At 32.7% G+C, this 24,215-nt stretch overlaps 1 protein-coding gene across 1 annotated transcript in view; it reads right to left on the reverse strand.

The window, feature by feature from the left end:
• LOC108913205 (uncharacterized oxidoreductase YjmC-like) overlaps window positions 1–19,785 on the reverse strand; it is a 30,514-nt gene extending 10,729 nt beyond the window's left edge. Inside the window, exons 1-6 of the mRNA XM_018718710.1 lie at window positions 19,773–19,785; window positions 19,315–19,470; window positions 17,968–18,156; window positions 12,575–12,690; window positions 8,771–8,869; window positions 2,294–2,489 (exon numbers count right to left, since the gene is read on the reverse strand). Of these exons, the coding sequence (XP_018574226.1) occupies window positions 2,294–2,489; window positions 8,771–8,869; window positions 12,575–12,690; window positions 17,968–18,156; window positions 19,315–19,470; window positions 19,773–19,782 (766 nt within the window). The 5' untranslated portion in view covers window positions 19,783–19,785. The remainder of the gene's footprint in view (window positions 1–2,293; window positions 2,490–8,770; window positions 8,870–12,574; window positions 12,691–17,967; window positions 18,157–19,314; window positions 19,471–19,772) is intronic.
• Between the last annotated feature and the right edge of the window lie 4,430 nt (window positions 19,786–24,215).

Genomic DNA, 24,215 nt, shown 5'->3' on the forward strand with positions numbered 1-24,215 from the left:
AAGACCGTGGTTATGCGAACAATCCCACAACTTTGGAGTAATTGAAGGACGAGATATATCAAGTTATGGCCGAATTATTGCCCGAATTGTGTGAAAAAGTCTTCGAAAATTACCTCAAAAAGATTGAGTCCTACAAACGGTTCCGTGGAGAACATTTGAATGATATTGTTTTTCACGCATAATGGCATAGTCCAAACTTTATTATGAAATAAAAGTTCCATCGAAATTTAAATATTCAGTGTTTTTTTAAACTTTACTTTCCTAAGGAGAAAATGGATAACCCGTTATTTTAAAAAATAATTTCAAAAGGAGTCCATGAAACGATCTTCCTGCTTACAACTTTTGAATCGATGATCCGATTAGACAATTCTCGAATTGATTAAAGGCCAAAAAGTCAGTGGCAGCTCGTGACATTGAGAATAGGTGAAGAATAGTCATTGATTGACTAACAAGAAAGAAAAAAGTGACGCAGGCGGAAATTTTCAAAATTTCAAGGTCAAATGTCTTTAAATCCCTCCTTCTTCCACACGCTCGACACCCACAATTAAACACAGTATACAGAAAAACCCGTGTGAAAACAGCAGAAACGTTTTTTTTTAAATAAACACTTCCACACCACCACTTATACTCCGAATACATTGTACACATTGTCTTTTGACTTCCCCTTTTTTCCATATCGAGAGAATAAGGCACATGTTTCCACTAAAATACATACTGTATCATACATAGGAAACATTTCTACAATTATTATACAAAACAAATATTAACAAAGAACCTTTATAATCGTGCAGTGGGCGACGCGTATCGTATAAACTGTTTAAAGGCAGGCGATGCCGCGATGGGCAATGACAGTGCTGCTCCAATCTCCGCGTCACTCGTGCCCCCACGCCGCACAGTGGGAAATATTGGAAAAAATTCGAGCCACGCATCAAAACTAATCAAATAGTACTCATTTTTTTTTTATTCTTTCGGAAATTACCTGTACTATAAAGTTCCGGTGAGATAATTGGAATATATGCCTAGAATTTGTTCAAAATGGCCATGTAATCTCTAGTCTCAAACTCGATCATACGAAGTTTGACATATTTGGTATCTAAAAATGAAAAAAAAAGGAAAATTATGTACTAAAGGCCGCCGAACAAAAAAAATCATAAACATTTTCTTAAATCATTAATCTAGACCCAAAACATAATAAAAATTATTATTATTACTACCAATATTTGAAGTTAATAATAATAATATTAACTTCAAATATTGGTTGCACACTCAAAAGTACAATTTTTATGGATTTATACTCACAGGCTTAGAAAAAATTGGGTATGTTCGTTTTGGGTCTAGATTCATGATTTAGGAATATGTTTAAGGTTTATGATTTTTTTTAGTAGTTTTAGTACATAATTTTCCTTTTTTTTTTCATTTTTATACACCGAATATGTTAAACTTCGTATGATCGAGTTTGAGGCTAGAGATTGTTCGGCCATTTTGAAGAAATTCTAGGCATATATTCCAATTACCTCACCGGAACTTTACAGTACAGGTAATTTCCGAAAGAATAAAAAAAAATCAATACTATTTGATTAACACACTGTGAGCCGTAGTTTACTCCCGTGTTGGGCGCCTCATTGCCATGACAACCGCCGTAAAAAACGCTACGAAGAGAAGCGGAATACAGACTGATTTTGATCCGCGTCACTTGCTTATACACACGAGGCACGAGATTGATGTTCGCACTCAACGAAGGCAATATTTTTTTAGAAGGCGTTCACCGCGCAACTATTCTGTTTATTTCTGCGTATTAAACAAGAACGCAATACATTTTCAATATAGTATTATATCTAAATTATAAAATTTATTTAAAATTAAAAATAATTTTAAATTTCACAACCAAACGGAAATTTTAGGTGGAATGATGCGTCACCTGGCGAGCCGCCACTGCAAAAAGTAGGCCAATTCAACAAACTTTGCACCTTTAAAATAGTGAGTGGGAAAGCACTTTGAAAATGACCTTGAAATCAGTTCTCGGACCATCTTTTGACAAAAGTATGAACAGATCAGTGTGAATGAAATCCATCAGCCAAAGTATTTGACTTGCTATATTTGTTATTCTTTCAAAGGAATTAACAAAGTTTGCACAACCATTTACAAATAAACCGATGAATTCGTGAATTTATTCACGATTAAATTGTCGATGTAAAACAGTTTTAAATATTATTAGTCTTAATAGGCTCATTTATAGGCCTATGATAATTCGAACAAATTCGTTTTGCCAGCGGCTCTTTTCACACCGGCTTACCTGACAGTATTCCACACAAGGTTTCCACCATCAGCCCTAAACCATACCCTTTATAACCGGAATTAATTTCTTCCCCACCTAATGGCAGCAACCTACCAGCCTCTTTTGCTACTTTCGCGTCGGTCTCAACTTTACCTTGGCTATTCAGAGCCCACCCTTCGGGTATCGACTGGCCTTTTCTCGCTCGCATCTCAATCTAATAACACAAATTCAATTAGACGACGATTAGTAAAAATAGATAATTCCACCATGATGCACATTTTAAAAATCAGTGGGTACAGTGTTTCATGACAAACTGGTCCTTGATTATTAAAAGAGATTCCTTTTTTGTGTACGTCATTGACAGTACTACCATGTCAGTGACATACCTGTCAATTTTTGGGCAGCTACCATATTTAGTTTGTGTTTAGCGAGCGAATGAGTAAGACACAACAAATAAGATTTAAATACTTTATTCGACGATTTATTACTTCTAAGGAGAATGTGATTCAGATGGATGGTGCTCCGGCTCATTATGGTCTTCTAATTAGACAGTGGCTCGGGAAGCACTATCCACATTGTTGAATCGGGCGTATTTGGAAATGAATCATGCAGAACCTGGTACCAGTTCCATTGCTTAGCCGCCACGATCGCCAGATCTAAATCCCATAGATTATTTCGTTAGGGGATATATTAAAGAAAGTCTGTACTCTTGAAAGGTTAATATTTGAAAATAATTGTGAATCTCTTAAACACAACCGCAATATGATTAGGAGAGCGGTTCAAAGCTTAATGAGGCGATGTGAGAAATGTGCATTGAAGTTCGAGGACAACATTTCGACCATTTCTCTATTGTTAATTGTTATTTTTGTTTGTTTCTTAATATTAAATATTTTATCCTGTATTATTTTTGTTTGAAAAGCTTAACCATTTCACATGTAATGAACCCAAAAGAAGCCATTTTTCTCAAAAACCAAGCGTTTCATTTAAAAATAGTAAGAATCTTTTTGCTGTAGAATAAACGGTATTGTAAAAAAATATATTCATTTTGCAAATTTTCCAGTGGCGTAGATATTATATTAAAAATAGGGGTTATCAGAGCCCCTTACGGACGCCTATGATTGATCTATTTTCACAATAATTTGTAAAATCGATAGAAGTTTTCATTCGTACACTTCATACTAAATATAAAACAAATGGCTTTCATAGTTTTAGAAANATGATGCACATTTTAAAAATCAGTGGGTACAGTGTTTCATGACAAACTGGTCCTTGATTATTAAAAGAGATTCCTTTTTTGTGTACGTCATTGACAGTACTACCATGTCAGTGACATACCTGTAAATTTTTGGGCAGCTACCATATTTAGTTTGTGTTTAGCGAGGGAATGAGTAAGACACAACAAATAAGATTTAAATACTTTATTCGACGATTTATTACTTCTAAGAATGTGATTCAGATGGATAGTACTCCGGCTCATTATGGTCTTCTAATTAGGCAGTGGCTCTTGGAGCACTATCTACATTGTTGGATCGACCGTATTTTGGAAATGAATCGTGCTGAATCTGGTACCGGTCCCATTTGGCTGCCACGATCGCCAGATCTAAATCCCACGGATTATTTCGTTTGGGGTTATATTAAAGAAAGTCTGTACTCTTGAAAGGTTAAGAAGATTTGAAAATAATTGTGAAACTCTTATACACAGCCGCAATATGTTAGGAGAGCGGTTCAAAGCTTAATGCGGCGATCTGAGAAATGCATTGAATTTCGAGGACAACATTTCGAACATTTCTCTATTGTTAATTGTTATTTCTGTTTGTTTCTTAATATTAAATATTTTATCCCGTATTACTTTGTTTGAAAAGCTTAACCATTTCACATGTAATGAACTCAAAAGAAGCCATTTTTCTCAAAAACCAAGCGTTTCATTTAAAAATAGTAAGAATCTTTTTGCTGTAGAATAAACAGTATTGTAAAAAAAATATATTCATTTTGCAAATTTTCCAGTGGCCTAGAAATTATATTAAAAATAGGGGTTATCAGAGCCCCTTACAGACGCCTATGATTGATCTATTTTCACAATAATTAGTAAAATCGATAGAGGTTTTCATTCGTACACTTCATACTAAGTATAAAACAAGTGGCTTTCATAGTTTTTTTGAAAATAAATAAAGACCAAAAAAAATGTTTTTTCAAGGGTTAAAAATCAATAAGTTGTAATTAGAGTAAAGCGCAGAAAAAAATGACCGGAGTAAATTTAAAAATGTATGATAAAGTAAGGGACAATGGATTCAGTATAATTTGACAACACAAATTTTAATTAATAATATTATATCTACACCTCATTCTAATCACAAGTATTAGCCCAGAATTCCAAGACTCGTATGGGAGAGGGGTCGGCATATTATTACCTCATTAATTAAGGAGGTGGTCAAACGCCAACCGGTATGAATCTCTCACATTGACCGAAGCCAATGTTTCTTCCACCCTACCATACCCGTAGATTCCTCTCTACGAAAATAGCTCATTAGGGTTTTACGGCCACGGGGATTGAACCCCTGACAATGGCATTTATCGATTCAAGTACTGACGCCTCGAACCGCTCGACCACCATCACAATATAATTAAATAACAAAATTGTAAATTGTTTAATTAATTTAAAAAATAATACAAATATTTCAGATTTTGAAAGTTATGAAAAATTGAAATTTATGTTGTCAAATTACACTGAATGTGTAGTAACATACTTCATGTCAATATTTTAAAATTTACTTCTGCCGTCACCTTAGTCTAATTAAATGGGTCTTTAAATCACAATTTTTGTCAACTTGTCTGAATTTTTGATATAAGTTAGTTTGAGGTACATAATAACAATAAGTGACACTAATTTNATTATATTAAAAATAGGGGTTATCAGAGCCCCTTACGGACGCCTATGATTGATCTATTTTCACAATAATTTGTAAAATCGATAGAAGTTTTCATTCGTACACTTCATACTAAATATAAAACAAATGGCTTTCATAGTTTTAGAAAAAATAAATAAAAACCAAAAAAAAGTTTTTTCAAGAGCTAAAAGGAAGCCTTTGGAAGGGAAAATGTATCTTCAAAATTACATTATTTTGGCGACATCTATCGACGGTTAAAGTCCTAATCATAAAAAGCGAATCACCCTGTATAACGCATGGTTGCTTGACCATTAAAAATTGAATTATGGCACGGTCTGTTCAGAATTATTGAATTTCTAAACATATTTTGGTATAACTTAGAAAAGATTATGGCACCATTAAAAAAAATACTATTAATATGCAGGGAAGAGAAATAATAAATAACAATGTTATACTCAGATGGGTAAAATAACCAGTAAAACCCGATCTTGAGCTTTCAAGTGTAATAATTTTAATAAAATTCTAATAAATATAAAAAATACATATTATGTTACGCTTGCCATTATTTTTATACAGATTTTCCTAACTTATAAGTGACACTAAATTAATTATTTTGTTTAAAAAGATGATCCAGAAGTGTCGTAGTCATGGCTGAGGGGTACAATTATTGAAGGAAAAATATAATAAATGTCAAAATTTCTTGATCATTCTGATGCCTTTGAACACCTTAAAGGGTATCACAAAAAAAGTATAGTAGTTGAAAACCAATACGTTGTAATTAGAGTAAAGCGCAGAAAAAACCGGAGCCGGAGTAAATTTAAAAATGTTAATACATATGATAAAGTAAGGGACAATGGATTCGGTATAATTTGACAACACAAATTTTAATTAATAATAATATCTCTACACCTCATTCTAATCGCAAGTATTAGCCCAGAATTCCAAGACTCGTGTGGGAGAGGGGTAGGCATATTAATACCTCATTAAGGAGGTGGTCAAACGCCAACCGGTATGAATCTCTCACATTGACCGAAGCCAATGTTTCTTCCACCCTACCATACCCGTAGATTCCTCTCTACGAAAATAGCTCATTAGGGTTTTACGGCCACGGGGATTGAACCCCTGACAATGGCATTTATCGATTCAAGTACTGACGCCTCGAACCGCTCGACCACCATCACAATATAATTAAATAACAAAATTGTAAATAGTTTAATTAATTTAAAAAATAATACAAATATTTCAGATTTTGAAAGTTATGAAAAATTGAAATTTATGTTGTCAAATTACACTGAATGTGTAGTAACATACTTCATGTCAATATTTTAAAATTTACTTCTGCCGTCACCTTAGTCTAATTAAATGGGTCTTTAAATCACAATTTTGGTCAACTTGTCTGAATTTTTGATATAAGTTAGTTTGAGGTACATAATAACAATAAGTGACACTAATTTTTTTTTAAAAAAGATAAAATAAAGGGGTTTTTCAAGATAACTGAAAAGGGGTAAGAGCTAGAAAAACAAGTTACTTATAAAAGTTGTAGAGCATAAAATTCTACATAAAAATGGTCTATTGACTTTTTCTTGTGCTATTAAAATTAACAGAGTTAGGGTGGTTAGAAGTTAGAGGATGATTTCAGAAATTTAAAAAATCATAACAAGCAGAAAAATGAATGAATTTTATATATTTTTTTTCAATGTACTCTAAAAATGTAAACTAGATATTTTTTTAATTTTTAATAAAAAGAACAATTTCACAAAGTGAACGTGATTTTTTTATATTTTTTGTCGTAATAAAATTTCGAAAGCAAGTTTTCATTATTTTAATAATAGTCAATGGAATAGAAAAAAATTGTTTTAGAGTTAAATCATAAAAATTAAGGATTAAAAAATTGAAATTGTTATATAACTGTTTTTTAACTTTATTAAAAATTAAAAAATATATCCATCTCTCTGAAAAGAAAGCTTATATTTTTAAGAGTAGATTGAAATTAAATTATAAAATTCATTAATTTTTCCGCTTGTTTGATTGAATATGCTATTGATATGATTTATTTAAATTCCCCTAATTCTGTTAATTTTAATAGCACAAGAAAAAGTCAATAGACCATTTTTATGTAGAATTTTATGCTTACAACTTTTATAAGAAACTTTTTTCTAGCTCTTACCCGTTTTGAGTTATCTTCAAAAACTCCTTTATATTTTTTCACCCCTTGGCCGGGGGTTGAAAAAAAAAATACTGTCACTTATTGTTATTATATACCTCAAACTAACATATCAAAAATTCAGGCAAGTTGACCAAATTGCGATTTAAAGGCCCATATAATTGGACTTTTAATTTTTCTCGAAGAATGTACATCGATTATCAACTGGTACACTTTTTTTTTTGTATAATCCTTTGTTTTTTGCAAAACTGTAACGATTTCTAAGAAATGACATTTAACATTTTTCCTTCAATTTAACCGTCAAACTGCTCACATCCACGTCACTGTTATCGGGAACAAAATGGTTTGCTTGTTTTTCTTGACAAATTTAGACACCTTCTTCTCAATTGATTTAAAGAAAATTATGAAAAATAAGAAAAACCTTAATCAAAATAACAGCTAATAACACTAATATGATTTTTTTTGTAAAAGCAATTTTAATGCGAAAAAATTTATATGAATTCATTTAGTAGGTAATTCAGAATTACCTAGGCCAGGAAATATAGAGTTGGACACGACTTTTTATTTCGGCAAGCTGAATTTATCACTATAGATGCTAAATATTGTGTACAATAATATATTAGTTCCCACAGTCACAAAAATAGGGGGAAGATTGTTTACAGGGTGGTTAATTGTATAATTTTTACGTAAATTCACGTTTTTCGCTTATAACTTTTTACCGTTCATTTCCACGAGAAAACAGTAAAGTACTTTTTTTTGGTCTTCAAAACACCTACAAAACTAGCCCTCGAGCGTCAAAAAATATTAATTAGATCAAAAGTTATAAACAGAAGAAGTTTATTTATGACTTTTGAAATAAACATTTATAAACTGCGTTATTATTACCAGAACGTTTTGGCTTCGCATCCTCTCATTCCTTATCACTGTCTAATAACTCACACGAAATCAGGAAATTTTAAAAAAAATTATAGATTTCAATGTATTATTATGAAATCTACTATGAAAAAAATCAGTGCGATTGTGGAAGATTCTTGGGCTGTACCACTGTTAGTTTACCAAAAAGGATTCACCTTCCTCGATTTAAATAAGGTATAAGGAGGAAAGCCTGTGTATTTAAAAAAATAAATAAGAATTGAAAATAAAAGGATATATAAAAAAAGTAGTTTTACTAAATTTCAGAATATCTATTACCTCGTCTTAAGCAACCAAATTTTTATAATCTCTAGTGCATTGGCTGCAATTTTCTTAAAAATTTTTCTATATTTGAACATGAATATTTTGTGATTCAAACAAAAATCGCATACTAATCGAATATAAAAAAACGAAAAAAATTGCATTCAGTCGATGTGATTTTCTGAATGCAGCTGTAAATTTGAACCTAAACATAACCTTAAAATGACTCTATTATTTTCTTTTATTAAGATTCAGTTAAAAAAAATTCTTTACCTTTCCCATAGCCACGCAAGCAGTAGACATGTCCAGTATGAAACTATCTCCATTTAATCCAGGAGCAGCGAAGGAAAGTGGATTTGTTCCTAGCGCAGCCTTTAAAATACAGGAATATGTATGCTCTCGACGCCAATATGGGCTGTTACAAATTCACTTCTCACTACAGGAGTCTCGGAAACGGTAAGAGATGCGAAGTAGCTTAAATGGGGGCAAAGTTGCATAATCAGTGGATCAACATTATATCTCTAAAAAATCAAGGCTAACATGATTAATTTTAGAAATATTTGGAAAAAAACGAAATTTTGGAAATCCGTTTTTGTTTCATTTCAGCCTCGTTTGAGGTGATATTGAAAAAAGAAGAACACTTTCTTATGGCATCTTTTGCCCTTTATCGAATGGCATAATTAATTTTTATATGTAACGTTTCGTCTCGCCAGGACCATCATCAACTTCATTTTTTTAAATACGACCCTGGACATTTTATTACATTTTTTGCAAGCCTTCATGACCCCCAATACTGTACAAAAAATGAAATAAAATATCCAGGTTCGTATTTCAAAAAATGAAGTTGATGACGGTCCTGGAGAGACGAAACATTACAAAGTGTTCCTCTTTTTTCAATATCACCTCAAACAAGGCTGAAATGAAACAAAAACGGATTTCCAAAATTTCTGTTTTTTTCAAATATTTCGAAAACTAATCATGTTAGCCTTGATTTTTTAGAGGCATAATCCTGATTATGCAACTTTGCCCCGATTTAAGCTAGTTTGTATCTCTTACCGTTTCCGAGATCCCTGTAGTGAGAAGCGAATTTGTAACAGCCTGTACGCTCTCGAAATATTTAGGTATGTTAAAAAGCAACTTTGAAGGCTATTAATTAATAGTTAATATTTATTACAAACGATATTCTGCCGTTCTAAACAATAAGGTTGTAACATTGCTCTATTATTTTTAATAGCATTAATATTTTCATCTTTTGTGGGTTTTAGAGCATTGAGTTTGGTTTTTAAATTCTATATCGGTAACTCACTATTTTGTTTTTTTTTTTTAGAAAAAGGCCTCCATAGAGCCAGCAGCCCCAGGCCTCATNCTTCTTTTTTCAATATCACCTCAAACAAGGCTGAAATGAAACAAAAACGGATTTCCAAAATTTCTGTTTTTTTCAAATATTTCGAAAACTAATCATGTTAGCCTTGATTTTTTAGAGGCATAATCCTGATTATGCAACTTTGCCCCGATTTAAGCTAGTTTGTATCTCTTACCGTTTCCGAGATCCCTGTAGTGAGAAGCGAATTTGTAACAGCCTGTACGCTCTCGAAATATTTAGGCATGTTAAAAAGCAACTTTGAAGGCTATTAATTAATAGTTAATATTTATTACAAACGATATTCTGCCGTTCTAAACAATAAGGTTGTAACATTGCTCTATTATTTTTAATAGCATTAATATTTTCATCTTTTGTGGGTTTTAGAGCATTGAGTTTGGTTTTTAAATTCTATATCGGTAACTCACTATTTTGTTTTTTTTTTTTTTTTAGAAAAAGGCCTCCATAGAGCCAGCAGCCCCAGGCCTCACCATAGGTTAATACGGCCCTGAATTATGCCATTATGCCAGGTAATGTCAAATACAACAATTTCCTTTAATAAAAGCAGACTATTTTTCAAACTTGACAAACTTTAAATCATTTGTGATGAGAGTAAGACTATAAAATTATACCACAAGTTGCTTTTGTTTTTACAAATACAAAAAATTACGAGAACTCAATTTTCATGGAAATCAGTTACAACTTTCTCGCTTAGCGAAGTACTCTGGGTGCCAAAAACACCCTTATACATTTTGTCAAAAAAGTATCCAAAATTTGTCTATAGAACACAATATATTCAAGTAATCATAAAAATCTATTTTGTCTCCTTCAAAATAGGCCCCATTTGAAGTAGTACACATTTTTCAAGGAACAACCTGGTCATCAAAGCACTTTTTAAACATATATTCTTGTATGAACTCCAATTCCATTTTATGGCTTCTATCGATTCAAAACGTGTTCCACGAATTGATAATTTGTGCTTGGGAAAGAGGAAAAAAATCAGCAGCGGGTTGCTCGATGACATTCGTTGAGATTTTGCTCAAAAATTCATTCACATATATCGCTTTGTTTGATACTACATTATCGTGGTGCAAAATCCAGGAATTGTCCTTCTATAAACCTGGTTTTTTGCGGCAAATACTCTCTCAAATGCCTCATAATGTCTATAATATTCTTTGTTGACCGTTTCTCCATCCGAAACGAATTCTGTGTGTCAACATGACTTTAATTTTTGCTCGACTTTGACATAGTTCTTTTAGTTTTGGGCTCATTAGAAAAGTGTCATTCCAAAGCTTGTTGGCTTGTTTGCATGTCAAACTTGTAAGCCCAGGTCTCGTCATCTGTTATGATGCGTTGCATGAATTTAGAGTCCAAACTATCTCTGTCATCTGCAACATGTTTGTGATGCTCTTTTTGTTGAGGAAATTCAGTTCTTTTGCCACCAGCTCTACTGCGACACATTTCATTCCCAAAACATCAACTAAAACGGTGCAAACTAATTCGTAAGATATGTTTAGTTATAATGATGGTTTGCAAGCACCATTTCCTTCACTTTATCGATATTATCTTCAGTTGAAGACGTTGAAAGACGATCAGAACGGAAATCACCAACCCTTCTCAACCATGTTTGAATGCTTTGTACTATACGTATGCTTGAGTTTTGGACAAAAGTGAATCACCGTACGTCTTTCCTTACATTTTCAACGATTCAGCACAAGACATTTAGTTGGCAGCACAAAATTTTAGTCAAACTCTTTGTTCAATAACGATGTCCATAATAAAAATCGTGGAACACACTTTATGTGGACTAATAAAATTAACAGCTGTAAACAAACTACTACAGATCGTGCTCAAACGCGAGTAGTGTATAGCGCTACCAACTTTCCATGAAAAAGGAAATTTAAATCTACTTTATGTGAAATTTTTAAATGACAAATTCCGGATACTGTTTTGACAGAATGTACAATCATCTGATGAGGATTTTACAAAAATTTTTAGACTTTGTTTGAATTAGTTTAACCTTCTCAAAGTACAGAAGCTAATAACAAAAATGTATAATTTCAGGAGGTTTATCTGATTTGGAATTGACAAACAAATATTCATAAAAAAATTAATATAAGCTTATTAATACGAAAAAAATCCTCAAACAAAATCATGACTAGTTTGGATACCTAAGAGACGAGATATTAATAAAATAATTTTTCACGATTTAGTACGAAGTCTTATGAGAATGCAGATTTTTTTGGTTTTTCCACATAGAATGCGCAACAATTGACGAACAGTTTTCACAGCAACTTGTATAAATAGGAAACCGATATCTAAGGAACCGTATGACAACTCGTAGAAATCGATTAGGTACTTGTAAGATACATAATTTATAGTAATTCTCCATTAAACTGCTGTCGTTGACTAACTTAACATCCATATGCGTGACAGCGGCAACGCCGCGGTCTCGACGTAGCGTATTATTTGAATGTTGCAGGTGTCCAAGCAAACAGAATGATCGAACGCGAGCGAGCGAACGCCAAGGCGACTGAGCCTGCCAAGTGCAACGTTCACAAATTTAAAGGCTTACTACTTTAGTCACTAGCGAATCTACAGAAACTCTCGTTAGACTTTAGACGTACCTCCGTACCCGATAAACCTCCTTAAAAAAGTAGTAGTTTACCACAAAAATTTAATATTAGAACTATTTTTTATTTTATTTGCCGACTCACATCCTTTGCCCTTGTGGGAACCATGATTGGTGAGGTATTGGTGAAGCTAAACCCCATAAATCCTTTCTTGGCAGCTTGTACCGTATATATTTGATTTATCCCAAAGTGGTTGGAACCTACATGTTAAAATTATTTGAATATACAGGCTGTTATAAATTCGCTTCTCACTGCAGGGATCTCGAAAACGGTAAGAAATACAAACTAGCTTAAATGGGGGCAAAATCAGGATTATGCCTATAAAAAATCAAGACTAACCTGATTAGTTTTTCCAAATATTTGAAAAAAAAAAATAAAATTTTGAAATTCGTTTTTGTTTCATTTTGGCCTTGTTTGAGGTGATATTGAAAGAACACTTTCTCATGGCAACCTTTTGCCCTCTATCGAATGGCGTAATCAATTTTTATATGTAACGTTTCGTCTCTCCAGGACCACCATCGACTTCATTTTTTTAAACACGACCCTGGAAAATTTACATTTTTTGCAAGCCTTCATGACCCCTAATACTGTATTGCCTCAGCCCGAACCAGATTCAGACATTTTGTTTCAAAAAATTCATCTTCAATATATTCGTTCCAAAATTTATTTAAAGTTTTTATTTAAATTTCTATGTTTATCGAATTATCAAATACTTTAAATGTCGTTAGACCCTGTGAAATCCACCTAGTTCATTATCTATTATTATTATACATTATTCATCTTCATTACCTGGTCAAATGTAATTCGATAAGTTGTTGCGTCAAAATTAAAACATTATTTATTACAATTTTAATTTCATTATGACAAATTAATTCTTAAAACGCATATGAACAACCAAAACTCTAAATGAATATTATACTTTAAAAAATTACAGTAAATGTTCAAAAACCTTTCTGTTTTGGCAAATGATGAAAATGAAGATAAGCAAAATATGATCCGAATTTATTATACGTGCAACAGCAACCGTGAGAGAGCATGTCAGATGTATTTGTACGAATATCCTGAAAAAAATTATATCGAAATTTGTTTTAATTTTGAGCACTAGAATTAACTATGAGCACGGGATTAAAACTTTAATAATGTTGTATTGTAACATGCGATGGTAATAGTTTAAATAACTTGGTCTATTTCACAAGGTCTAACGACATTTAGAGGGTAATAATTCAATAAACATAGAAATCTAAATAAAAAATTTAGATAAATTTGAAACGAATAGGTACATTGAAGATGAATTTTTCGAGGCAAAACTTCTGAATCTGGTTCGAGCTGATGCAGTACAATATTGGGGCTCATGAACGCTTGAAAAAAATGTAATAAAATTTCCAGGGTAGTATTTAAAGAAATGAAGTTGATGGTGGTCCTGGAGAGACGAAACGTTACATATAAAAATTGATTATGCCATTCGATAAAGGGCAAAAGTTGCAATGAGAAAGTGTTCTTTTATCAATATCACCTCAAACAAGGCTGAAATGAAACAAAAACGGATTTCCAAAATTTCGGTTTGTTTCAAATATCTCGAAAACAAATCATTTTAGCCTTGATTTTTTGAAGGCATAATGTTGGTCCCCTGATTATGGAATTTTGCCCCCATTTAAGCTACTTCATATCTCTTACCGGTTCCGAGATACCTGTAGTGAGGAGCGAATTTGTAACATCCTGTATGTATAAGTAGAAAATATCAGTAAAAAACAGTTGTTTGGACAAATGAATGTTTTTTTTCACTTCACCGAGAATCCTTCTCTTACACATATCTATATACTTGTTCTTAGTCCAGACGGTATCTGTAAAGTCCATATTTGGGTGAATCGTATATCTACGGAGATTTTTGGCTTTTTGGCTTTCAAATATCGCTAGAAATGAAAATTTTTCTATGCGCATAAAAAAAAACATAGGCTTAACTTTTGGCGGCATAATATACAGGGTGTCCCGTTTATGTTTCAAAAAAACTTGCGTGCAAGTTCCTCATGGGAAAATAATAGGAGTAATTCATGTAAAATTTTTTTCTTAGGCGCCCTGTTTTCGAGATACAGTGTGTCGAAGTTGTTACTTTCCAAATGGTTTTCCTTAATTACCTTTAAATCGACTAAAGATAAAATTTGAAAATACGTTTATTTTTTTTATATCACGAGACATTGATTTAAAAAAAATCATCAAAATCGGACCCCTAGATGCAGAGATATTAAAAATTTTAAGCTCGTCGCGGTTTTGAACTCACCGATTCAATTTCGAGCAGGCCGAAGCGGCCGCGCTCTCTGCTTCCCCCACCATCACCAGCCATACGATTTTCTTGAATTTCTCGCTTGCATAAATAACTTTAAAGACGTTTTAAAGTTGGTTGCCAATGAAGTAAAGTTTTGCAAACTTAGACCTAGTCGGAATACCAAAGGTATTTTTCGAAAAATTTGCCCGGATGTCCCAGTACATTTAGTGTAAATGCCGGTTAACTTTGTTCACCTATAACTACGTAACTAATTGACCAAATAATCTGGTTTTTTTTAAAGAAGCGTCTTGCCAATAACTTTTAAAACCTGCTAAAAATTTTACTTGATTGAATATTCATAAAGTTATTTTAATTGTTTATAAGTACAAAAATTCGACCAATGTTTAAACAAGCGGCAGAGCTCTCCTAATTGATGGATTCGAATTTTTCAAAAAACATTTGAAAGCTTGAGAACCCTCCTATATGTGATTCAATTTTCAAGTATCTAAAGGCTTTGGTTTTTGCTGTGCAAAATTTTGAAAATTTGCAAATTTTTTTTCAAAATCTGGATTGCAAAATTATTATGCAAAATCTATCAAACCGATTTTGATGAAATTTGGTGTGATGCTTCTACATAACATAAAGTTTTCTTGAGCCAAGTATGAAGGTCCTATACAAAATTTAAAGACCCCAAAAAATTCCCTAATAAGTAATGTTTTTTAACCCCATTTTTGGCGATTTTTTCGATTTTTACAATAATAATCATGATTCATTCGATTTGTAACTAGCCATATTTTGTAAAAAATTTAATTACAAACAATTTCTTCCTCTTCCATTTTCGCCTAAAATCAACTCTTGAAAAGATACATAATTAAATAGGAAGAAAAATATGACATTTTTCGAATTTTTTTAACATATTGTGCCGTCAAAAGTTAAGGCCACGTTTTTTTTATGCGCATAAAAAAATTTTGATATTTGAAAGCCAAAAAGTCAAAAATTGCCCCCATTTTGGATATACGAAACCAAAACAGATACCGCCTAGTCTATCTGTACATACTTTGCACACAAAATGGCGCCTCTGTGAGAAAAATCTAACTTAGCTGTGAATACTGTTAATATTTAACAACTGTAATAAAGAAATTGTGGGTAAGAATATGTAACATATCGAGGGCGTTATATCAAAAGGACGTAAGAGCCACTATAGTCGGTTTTGGGTTTTTAGGGTGTATGACCTCATTTAATCAATTCGCTTAATATATCAGAAGGGCGTATATATTCATAAACATTAACACTCTATTCTAACACATTTTACTTAGATGTGTGAACCAATTTTGCAAAACTATAAAATCAGAAAGGCGTATGCCTGTAAAATTTCAGATTTGGTTTGTACGCCCTTTGATATGACTCCCTCGATATTAAGTAATGTTATGTAATATGTCAGAAATAAAGAAAAAGTTGTTAAAATATCAACAAAATACAGTTTAACTTATTTCTTCTAGCGATGAAGGTAAGTTCACTTTGTTTTTGAGACACATGGTGCTGAAATTAAAAAACCTTTCACATTTTCTGAATTTTCTCTGAGGATGTTTTAAGTAGAATGATGAAACTTGGGCCAAGTTGGCTGACATAAATGGCAATGGTCAGTACCACTAACAGCTTCTGAATTTTGATAAAACTAAATATTCTGCAAAAAAGGTCTCTTCCATTTTGTAGAAAAAAAAAACATCTTAAGAGATAATGTTTTTTAAATTCAAAATGAGTTTTATCAAAGTGCTAAATAAATCGAAAGTAACTTTAAACTATTTGTTTTAAAAAACAGATTATTGCAATATTTTGTTAGAAATACAATTATTTTAAACACATGCCAAACAAAAAAAACTATTTAAACATTTAAAAAAAATTTAAACATTTCTAAAGGCAATAATTTTTGTAACTTTTGCTGAAAATATGCACGTCACATTTTGAACGCGCAATGACGATATATTATACATGTCCATCATTTCCAAATCGTAAAACTTTTACTTTACACTTTAAGGCCCCCACAGACACACGTTCTTTTTGGCAGTTTTACCCATACAGTTTTATCTGTACGGGTAAAACTGCCAGTGTGTGGCTAAAAACCTTCGTTCTTCCCCGGGTTTAAAAATATCTGTCCCAGCTTGATTAAAACCGTCCGTTTTGAACGTGTTCGTTCAAGTCGGTGCGTGTGTGTGACGACGCGGTTAAAAAGGACGTTTTTTTTTTTCAGTGAAGTGCTAGAAGTCTTTTGCAGTGTAATTTTTGTATTTTGCGACTTCACTTTAAAAATGACAAATCTAAGAAATTTTAACAAACAATTTGTAATCGAGTTTATAGAACTCTACAGAAGCTATCCATGCCTTTGGAAAGTTAAATCTTCGGACTATTCTGATAGGGATAAAAAAATAAAGCCTACCAAGATATGGTAATTAAATTAAAAGAAGTTGATAATTCTGCAACAAAAGAAACCGTAAAAAAGAAAATTGATTCTCTACGTGGTTGCTTTAGAAAAGAATTAAAAAAGGTCCTGCAATCTAAAAAATCTGGTTCAGGGAGTGACGAGATATATAAGCCCCATTTATGGTACTACGACTATTTATTATTTCTCACAGACCAGGAAACACCAAGAGAAGAGAAGAGAGTTTCTTCGTCCATTCGCAAATAATTAAACCAATCTCCCGGCTCTAGTCGTAATTCATGCAAAAGATTTACGTGTGAAAATAGTTTTCTTTTAAATAACCATTCTTTATGTATATGTATATATGTATATTGAATGGTGTATTAGGGTCAACCTATTTCAATAAACAGATGTATTATTCTTTAACCCATTCTGAAAGTTTTTTTTGTTTTTTAGATTTAAATTTTATAGCAATTACCGTCGCCACTGCCAGTGTTGTCGTATATTCCATCACAGAACGGTTGATGTTAATGACACCATGATTTCAAAAAACTGAATAAAAAACACGTCTAGTGTGCGGCGGTTACCGTTGTTCGTGTTTACCCGTACAGATAAAAATGTACGGGTAAAACTGCCAAAAAGAACGTGTGTCTGTGGGGGCCTTAACACCTTAAAAATGGGGGCAAAAAAAAAAAGAGAAAAATTCTTTTATTTCCTCCGTCCAAGTTATTAATTACCAGATTTTGTTAGGCAGATCTATTACTATTTTTGGAGAAAAGTTTGAAATAAACCCATATTTACCGTGAACGACAACCATGCCTATCCCGGCATCCCTGGCTTTTTCTAAGGCGAGATCCATGCAAAATTTCCCAACTACAGCTCCTAAGCAATTGTTACCGTTCACAAGCGCAGTTGCTGCGGACTGTTTTTCAACCGAACATACTGCCTTGGGATCCACTGTTCCGCCCAGAATATCATTGATGTACAGCTCTAAAATGGAATCTTTTTACAATCTTATCAGAGTACTGTACGGTAAATCTAAATTTGTTTGAACTAATGTGCGAAGCAAATGCGAAAAATTAATTGTTTAATTAATTAAATGACACTTGACCATCGAGGCTTTCTAAATTGTCAAATTGATAATTATTATTCAATAACAATTTAATATAATTAAGATGTTATAAAATGTTTATATAACTTTAATATGTACAATTATAACAAATTTGATTCAAATTTTATTGCTGCAAAATATTAGTAACAGTCGTTTCCCATTTCTATAATATATTTTCAAAAGATTTGATTAAAACATGTAAGATGTAGTCCTTTTTTAATTTTTTTTATAATTTTTGCAAAAGAAGTACACAATTTACAATAACGTAGGCAGTAAATGTTTACTCACAATCTCACCAAAATTGTGTTTTATACAGTCGATTATATGATTGTGATACATTTACAATTTGTCAATAGCATTGTGTAGCTATTATATCCAGTGTATTGTAGATTTACACTTAGCCACCAGAAATGTGAATCTTTTGCAAAAACTTACAAAAAAATTACAATAAACGGACTAACATAGAGCAGGTGTGCTTCGTCCCATTTAAATCTTTGGTATGCTAGTATTGTGAATAGACGTCACTTTTTTCCATTATAACCGAAGTTATTTTATTTATTTTAGATGACAAATCACTAAAATCAATCACCAATAATATTAATTACACGAAAAAGAGAACAAACTTGAAAAAGGCCTATGAATTTATTTTAAAATAAGAACTGAAATTATAAATATAAAATATATATGTTATCCGAAATAGCCAAAATCGCTCACTGACATACTTTGCTCACAATGCGTTCTGGTTAATTTGCTTTACTCATTGTTCGAAAAAAACTCTCTTAAAACATCGTGGGTAAATTACCATACCCTTAACCCCCTTCGGACAAAAAAATCCGGCAGTGAGCGATTTCAGCTATCGCGAATAACATATACAAGATGTATACTAAAATTCTCGTTATAATTTTTATGGTCGACTCCAAATTTTATACTAACAAAAAAAAAATTTGTATAATATGTAATTTGGGATATATTTATTTACGGTTGTAAAAAAAATGAATGCTAATCCCATTACTAGAAATTAAACCATCCATGCTTACCTAAACGGTTCATCCCATGACTGTAATGCCCTCTATAGTCAGCCTCCACTAAGTTGTCAGATACAATCCTTGCATATTCTTCTGAAACACCTACTGCTTTGAAACAATCTACTATAAAACGACGTGCCTCTTCTAGCGTCGTTACTGACTTACAACCTGAAAAAATAAGTTAAACTGTATAATATAATGTCGGTGCAAATTGTATAATTTAAGAAATTCTAGATATTTTTGTTGTTTTATACGTATTTACTAACATTTGTTTTTTAATCTCTGTTATTAATTTTTTAGTTTAGAAATAATTAAATATGTAACAGAATTCGCCATTTATTCCAGTTTTTAATGAATACGAAGACATAATGCTTTGTACAGAATAATATCACTCAATAATACTAAGGTAGTGACAAAATTTTTATAGCAAATTAATATTATATTAAAAAGATAAATGTGCCAACTATTACCACACTGCATAATATTTTGAATCTATTAAAATGACAAAGAAATTTTAAACTGTCACATAAAAACTGACATTTTTGTATAAAACAAAACATATCTTTTCTATTATATTATTAAACAAATATCGTAAATATTAAAATATCAATAAATCAAAATATTATGTATTAAAGCAAAATACACATCCGTTATATTGAATTACAAATTTTTTCAAATTTTCAAAGAAATTAACTCAACCCGCCCAATTAATCCAAGTTTTTTACAGCAATGTAAATTTAGCAAAAACTAATCTTTCTTATGTTTGATTTACATATCCAAGATCCAAATGATTTTAACCTCACATGCATAGAGACTATAGGCTTTTTTTCGCGAGTGAAGTCGTATGTTGTAGTATGTGTAGTATGAGTGAATATTACGTTTTTGCGAGAATAGTCAGTCATTTAAACTACTATGTGACGTCACAAGTTTAGATCAAATGACTGAACTCTTCACCCTTCAGCTGAATATTCTGTTAGTATTATTCAACTAGTATTGTCAGCCGGTAACTTAACCTTTTTCTTTTTGACATTTTATTTGAATGAGGATAAAAATCGTTCAGCAAAATGACGGATTCTGATACAGATGTTTTAGTAAACGTAGACGTTGAAACAGCAAATATTTTACTTAAGTAATGGTCGTAAGATTAATTTTTTATATGGGACATATTTGCGATCCACTTTGCTTCAGGATTATCCTCTTTTTTTTGTGACCTAGGCCAAAGATAATATTGGTGGAATCATTTGTAATTCAGGTCTTTTTCGTATGAATTACATAAAAAACCGAACATATGATATGATTCTCTAAACTTATAACATAAATAAGGAACATCATCATCCTCATTCCACAAAAATATCAAAAAATATAGAGCCATGTCACAATTTCTGTTTTGTAGCCATTGACATAAATGACCAAATTCCATTCTNACGATACACAAAGGCTCCCAATAGCTTGGAAACCGATTCTCGCAAACAAAATCATCAGAGCGCGACGCAACGCTTCACCAAGCATGACATCTGACGCACCAACGAGCAGCGAACCGAGGCGAAAACCAGTGAAGGAGAACGCGAAAATAATATATAAAGCAGCAGCAGAGCAGGTAAACACCAGTTCACAACGTATTACACGAAGTAGAACAAAGAAGACTTGAAAATGGCAAGTGTGATCTTGCCGAAACGTCGCCCAGAACACGATTCTATCCAGAATCAAGAAAACCATACGCGGAGAGGAACCCGGAAACATCTTGACAACATATATATATATATATATGTCACGCGATGGACTCTAACCAGCGATCTCGTTACTGTCAGTCCCGAACGTTACCAATTAGGCCACGCTCCCAGTAAATATTAATCGTATTACAATCATTTAACATTTATAACCACACTTTTATTGAAATTCAGTGTATGACGTCACCGGCCGCCATTTGAGGAGAGAAGACGGGGCCTGATTAGGGATATTTGCAATTTTTACTCTCCTCGTTCAGGACTGTATTATCGATATTTATATAAACATATTTTCTAAAAATTTATAAGTCGCTTAGCAAACACACAATTAAGGAAAAGTAATTTTTTTAAATTAGTTACAAATAATAATTTGATAGTTTTATTTTTAATATACCTACCTACCTTTTCAAATTTATCATTTTTAATGTACCTAGATAGGTATACCTACCCAAGTTAATCTGACTAATAGTTCCCCGACTGACAAACCCCCGGGGCACCCTCCCCGATGACATAAAAAACTTAATACGTGACAGACGACGTGCGAAACGGCTTGCCACCCGCACCCGCCTCCCCCGACACAGACATGACTTAAACGTACTTAACAGACGGGTGAAGGCGGCTCTGGATGAACTGGCCCAGGATAACTGGGCTAGGCACCTGGAGTCGCTGGATCCACAAGACAACAGCCTCTGGAAAACGCAGAGGGCCCTGCGACAGACCGCTCGCCGTAAAATTCCTCCAATCCACGGTAGTGTGGGGGTGGTTTACACGAACCAGGAAAAGGCCGAGGCTTTCGCCGATAGCCTGGAACTGCAGTGTAGACTGCCTCAGCTGCCCGACGAAGACGAGGAATTCGAGATAGTGGCTGAGCGCGCGGCCCGACGCGTCGACAGAGAGCCAGACAATGACATAATCCCCCCCGCAACACCTGACGAACTAAGACTGACAATACGCAGACTTAAAAACAGAAAAGCCCCCGGACCCGACAATATACATAACACGACACTTAAACGACTACCACACAAGGGCCTCATGGCCCTACTAAACATAACAAACGCGACACTCAGACTAAGACACTTCCCTACCCGCTGGAAAACAGCAAACATAATCCTTATCCCAAAACCCAACAAAGATCACACCATCCCATCCAACTACCGGCCCATTAGCCTGCTCCCGNGCATAATTCTATAATACTATGAAGAAATAATCGTTTCTTTGTAAAAGTCCAAAAAACCTTCATATTTAGAAATTAATTTCTCAGGAATTATTTACCTATCCCAATTAATTTTTGCTTTACTGTCTTCATTTATACTTTGCCAAATGTGATATGAAATTTTACTACTTTCTTCCATTGCTTTAAAAAGATATATTGAAATAAAAAAGGGCTGTTTTCTACCATTTTTCGGTATAATTTAGGCAACCAGAAATGCATCAGTTTCCATCCTTAAACTAAGAAATTGCGTTGTACGGCTTCCTCGAGTTTGCTTAAGGGTCCCTTATTTTAAGTAGTCGAATTTGCCCACTTAAAGTACTCTTAACTTTTAAGTGTTGATATTTTAGGGTTATTGGACGAATTTTACGTCACAGATTAAAATTATAAATTAAATATTACATTCAAGATTCAAGAAAGTACCTACTCGAGAGTGATTGTATTTTTTCCAGTTGAAAATGGATGTGGATTTTCTTCTGATGAAATTTTGAACGACGATAGATATTTTGGACATTATAGAATATGGGCATCCAAGAAGAGTGTATGAAAGAGCGAATTATTTTGAGGACATGGATCAGCTTACATTTTTTCAGAGATTTCGATTGACAAAACCTACTGTATTGAGAGTTTTAATAGATATATGTATATATTTTATTCTAGTCTATCTGTTTATTCCACGAGATACACAGTGCACAAAACACAGAAATTAACGAATTACAAATTGATTCGCAATAATTTTATAAATTATTACGTCAACATCACTTGTCAACCTGAATTCCCTAGAATTATCACTAAAAATGAGACGTTGCCAAACATACTTTAGCACTTAGTTAAGTATCCGCAGTGCAACTCATTTAGAGTTAAGTGACTTAAAATTTAAGTACTCCTTAGCTATTCTTTACTTAAATCGGAAACGGTGCAAACGCGCATAAGTCGCTTAGCAAACACACAATTAAGGAAAAGTAATTTTTTTAAATTAGTTACAAATAATAATTTGATACAGTTTTTATTTTTAATATACCTACCTACCTTTTCAAATTTATCATTTTTAATGTACCTAGGTAGGTATACCTACCCAAGTTAATCTGACTAATAGTTATTTCATTTACTTTTGTTGCAACAGAGAAGATAAATAATTTCAAAAAGTATATTATATTGTAGGTAGGGTAGGTATAGGTACGTACAAATTATAAAACAGAAAAAAATAATATTTTCATTTTTGTTAAATTTTATAGATTCTAATATACCTACTGATGGTTACATTCATATTTCTACCGGACTAAAAGTGAAAATTAAACGCCGCTTCCTACAACAGCCACTTAGAACAATTTATGTGGATGCCTAATATATTTCATATTTCATGGTTCTTTTAATGGTTGTTAGTGCCACATAACACTTAAAATATAATGGAAACTGCAGTAGTTGAAGTTTTGTTGGAGAATTTATTTATCGTACAGCGCCACCCAAAGGATATATATACCTAACTTTTTATATAATTTATAGGTCACTTCATTAGTCAGCTCAGCGTCATCTATTATAGAAGACAATATATTTCGGCGGTAAAATTAATTATAAGAAATATTTACGTATTTATCCATGATTAGAAAAACCATAAATATACAAAACTAACAATGAAAAATGCAGAACTAAAATAAAAGAGAAATTTTAAATTACCATAACTAATNGACAAAAGGAGGTCCCACAAAGCGCCTACACCGGCCGCATTTGCGGTCGGGGTAGACGACGGATGGGGCCCACCTACGAAGGCTGTCCAGGCCTACACGAGATGAGGCAGGATAAAGAGGGATAATCCCCCTCGATCCCAAATCATTGAGGCCAATTTCTAGCCATAGAATAATGGCGCGGCGCGTGACTAATAGTTATTTCATTTACTTTTGTTGCAACAGAGAAGATAAATAATTTCAAAAAGTATATTATATTGTAGGTAGGGTAGGTATAGGTACGTACAAATTATAAAA

This window comes from Anoplophora glabripennis, unplaced genomic scaffold, assembly GCF_000390285.2.
Source record: "Anoplophora glabripennis isolate ALB-LARVAE unplaced genomic scaffold, Agla_2.0 scaffold1098, whole genome shotgun sequence".
Taxonomy (NCBI): domain Eukaryota; kingdom Metazoa; phylum Arthropoda; class Insecta; order Coleoptera; family Cerambycidae; genus Anoplophora; species Anoplophora glabripennis.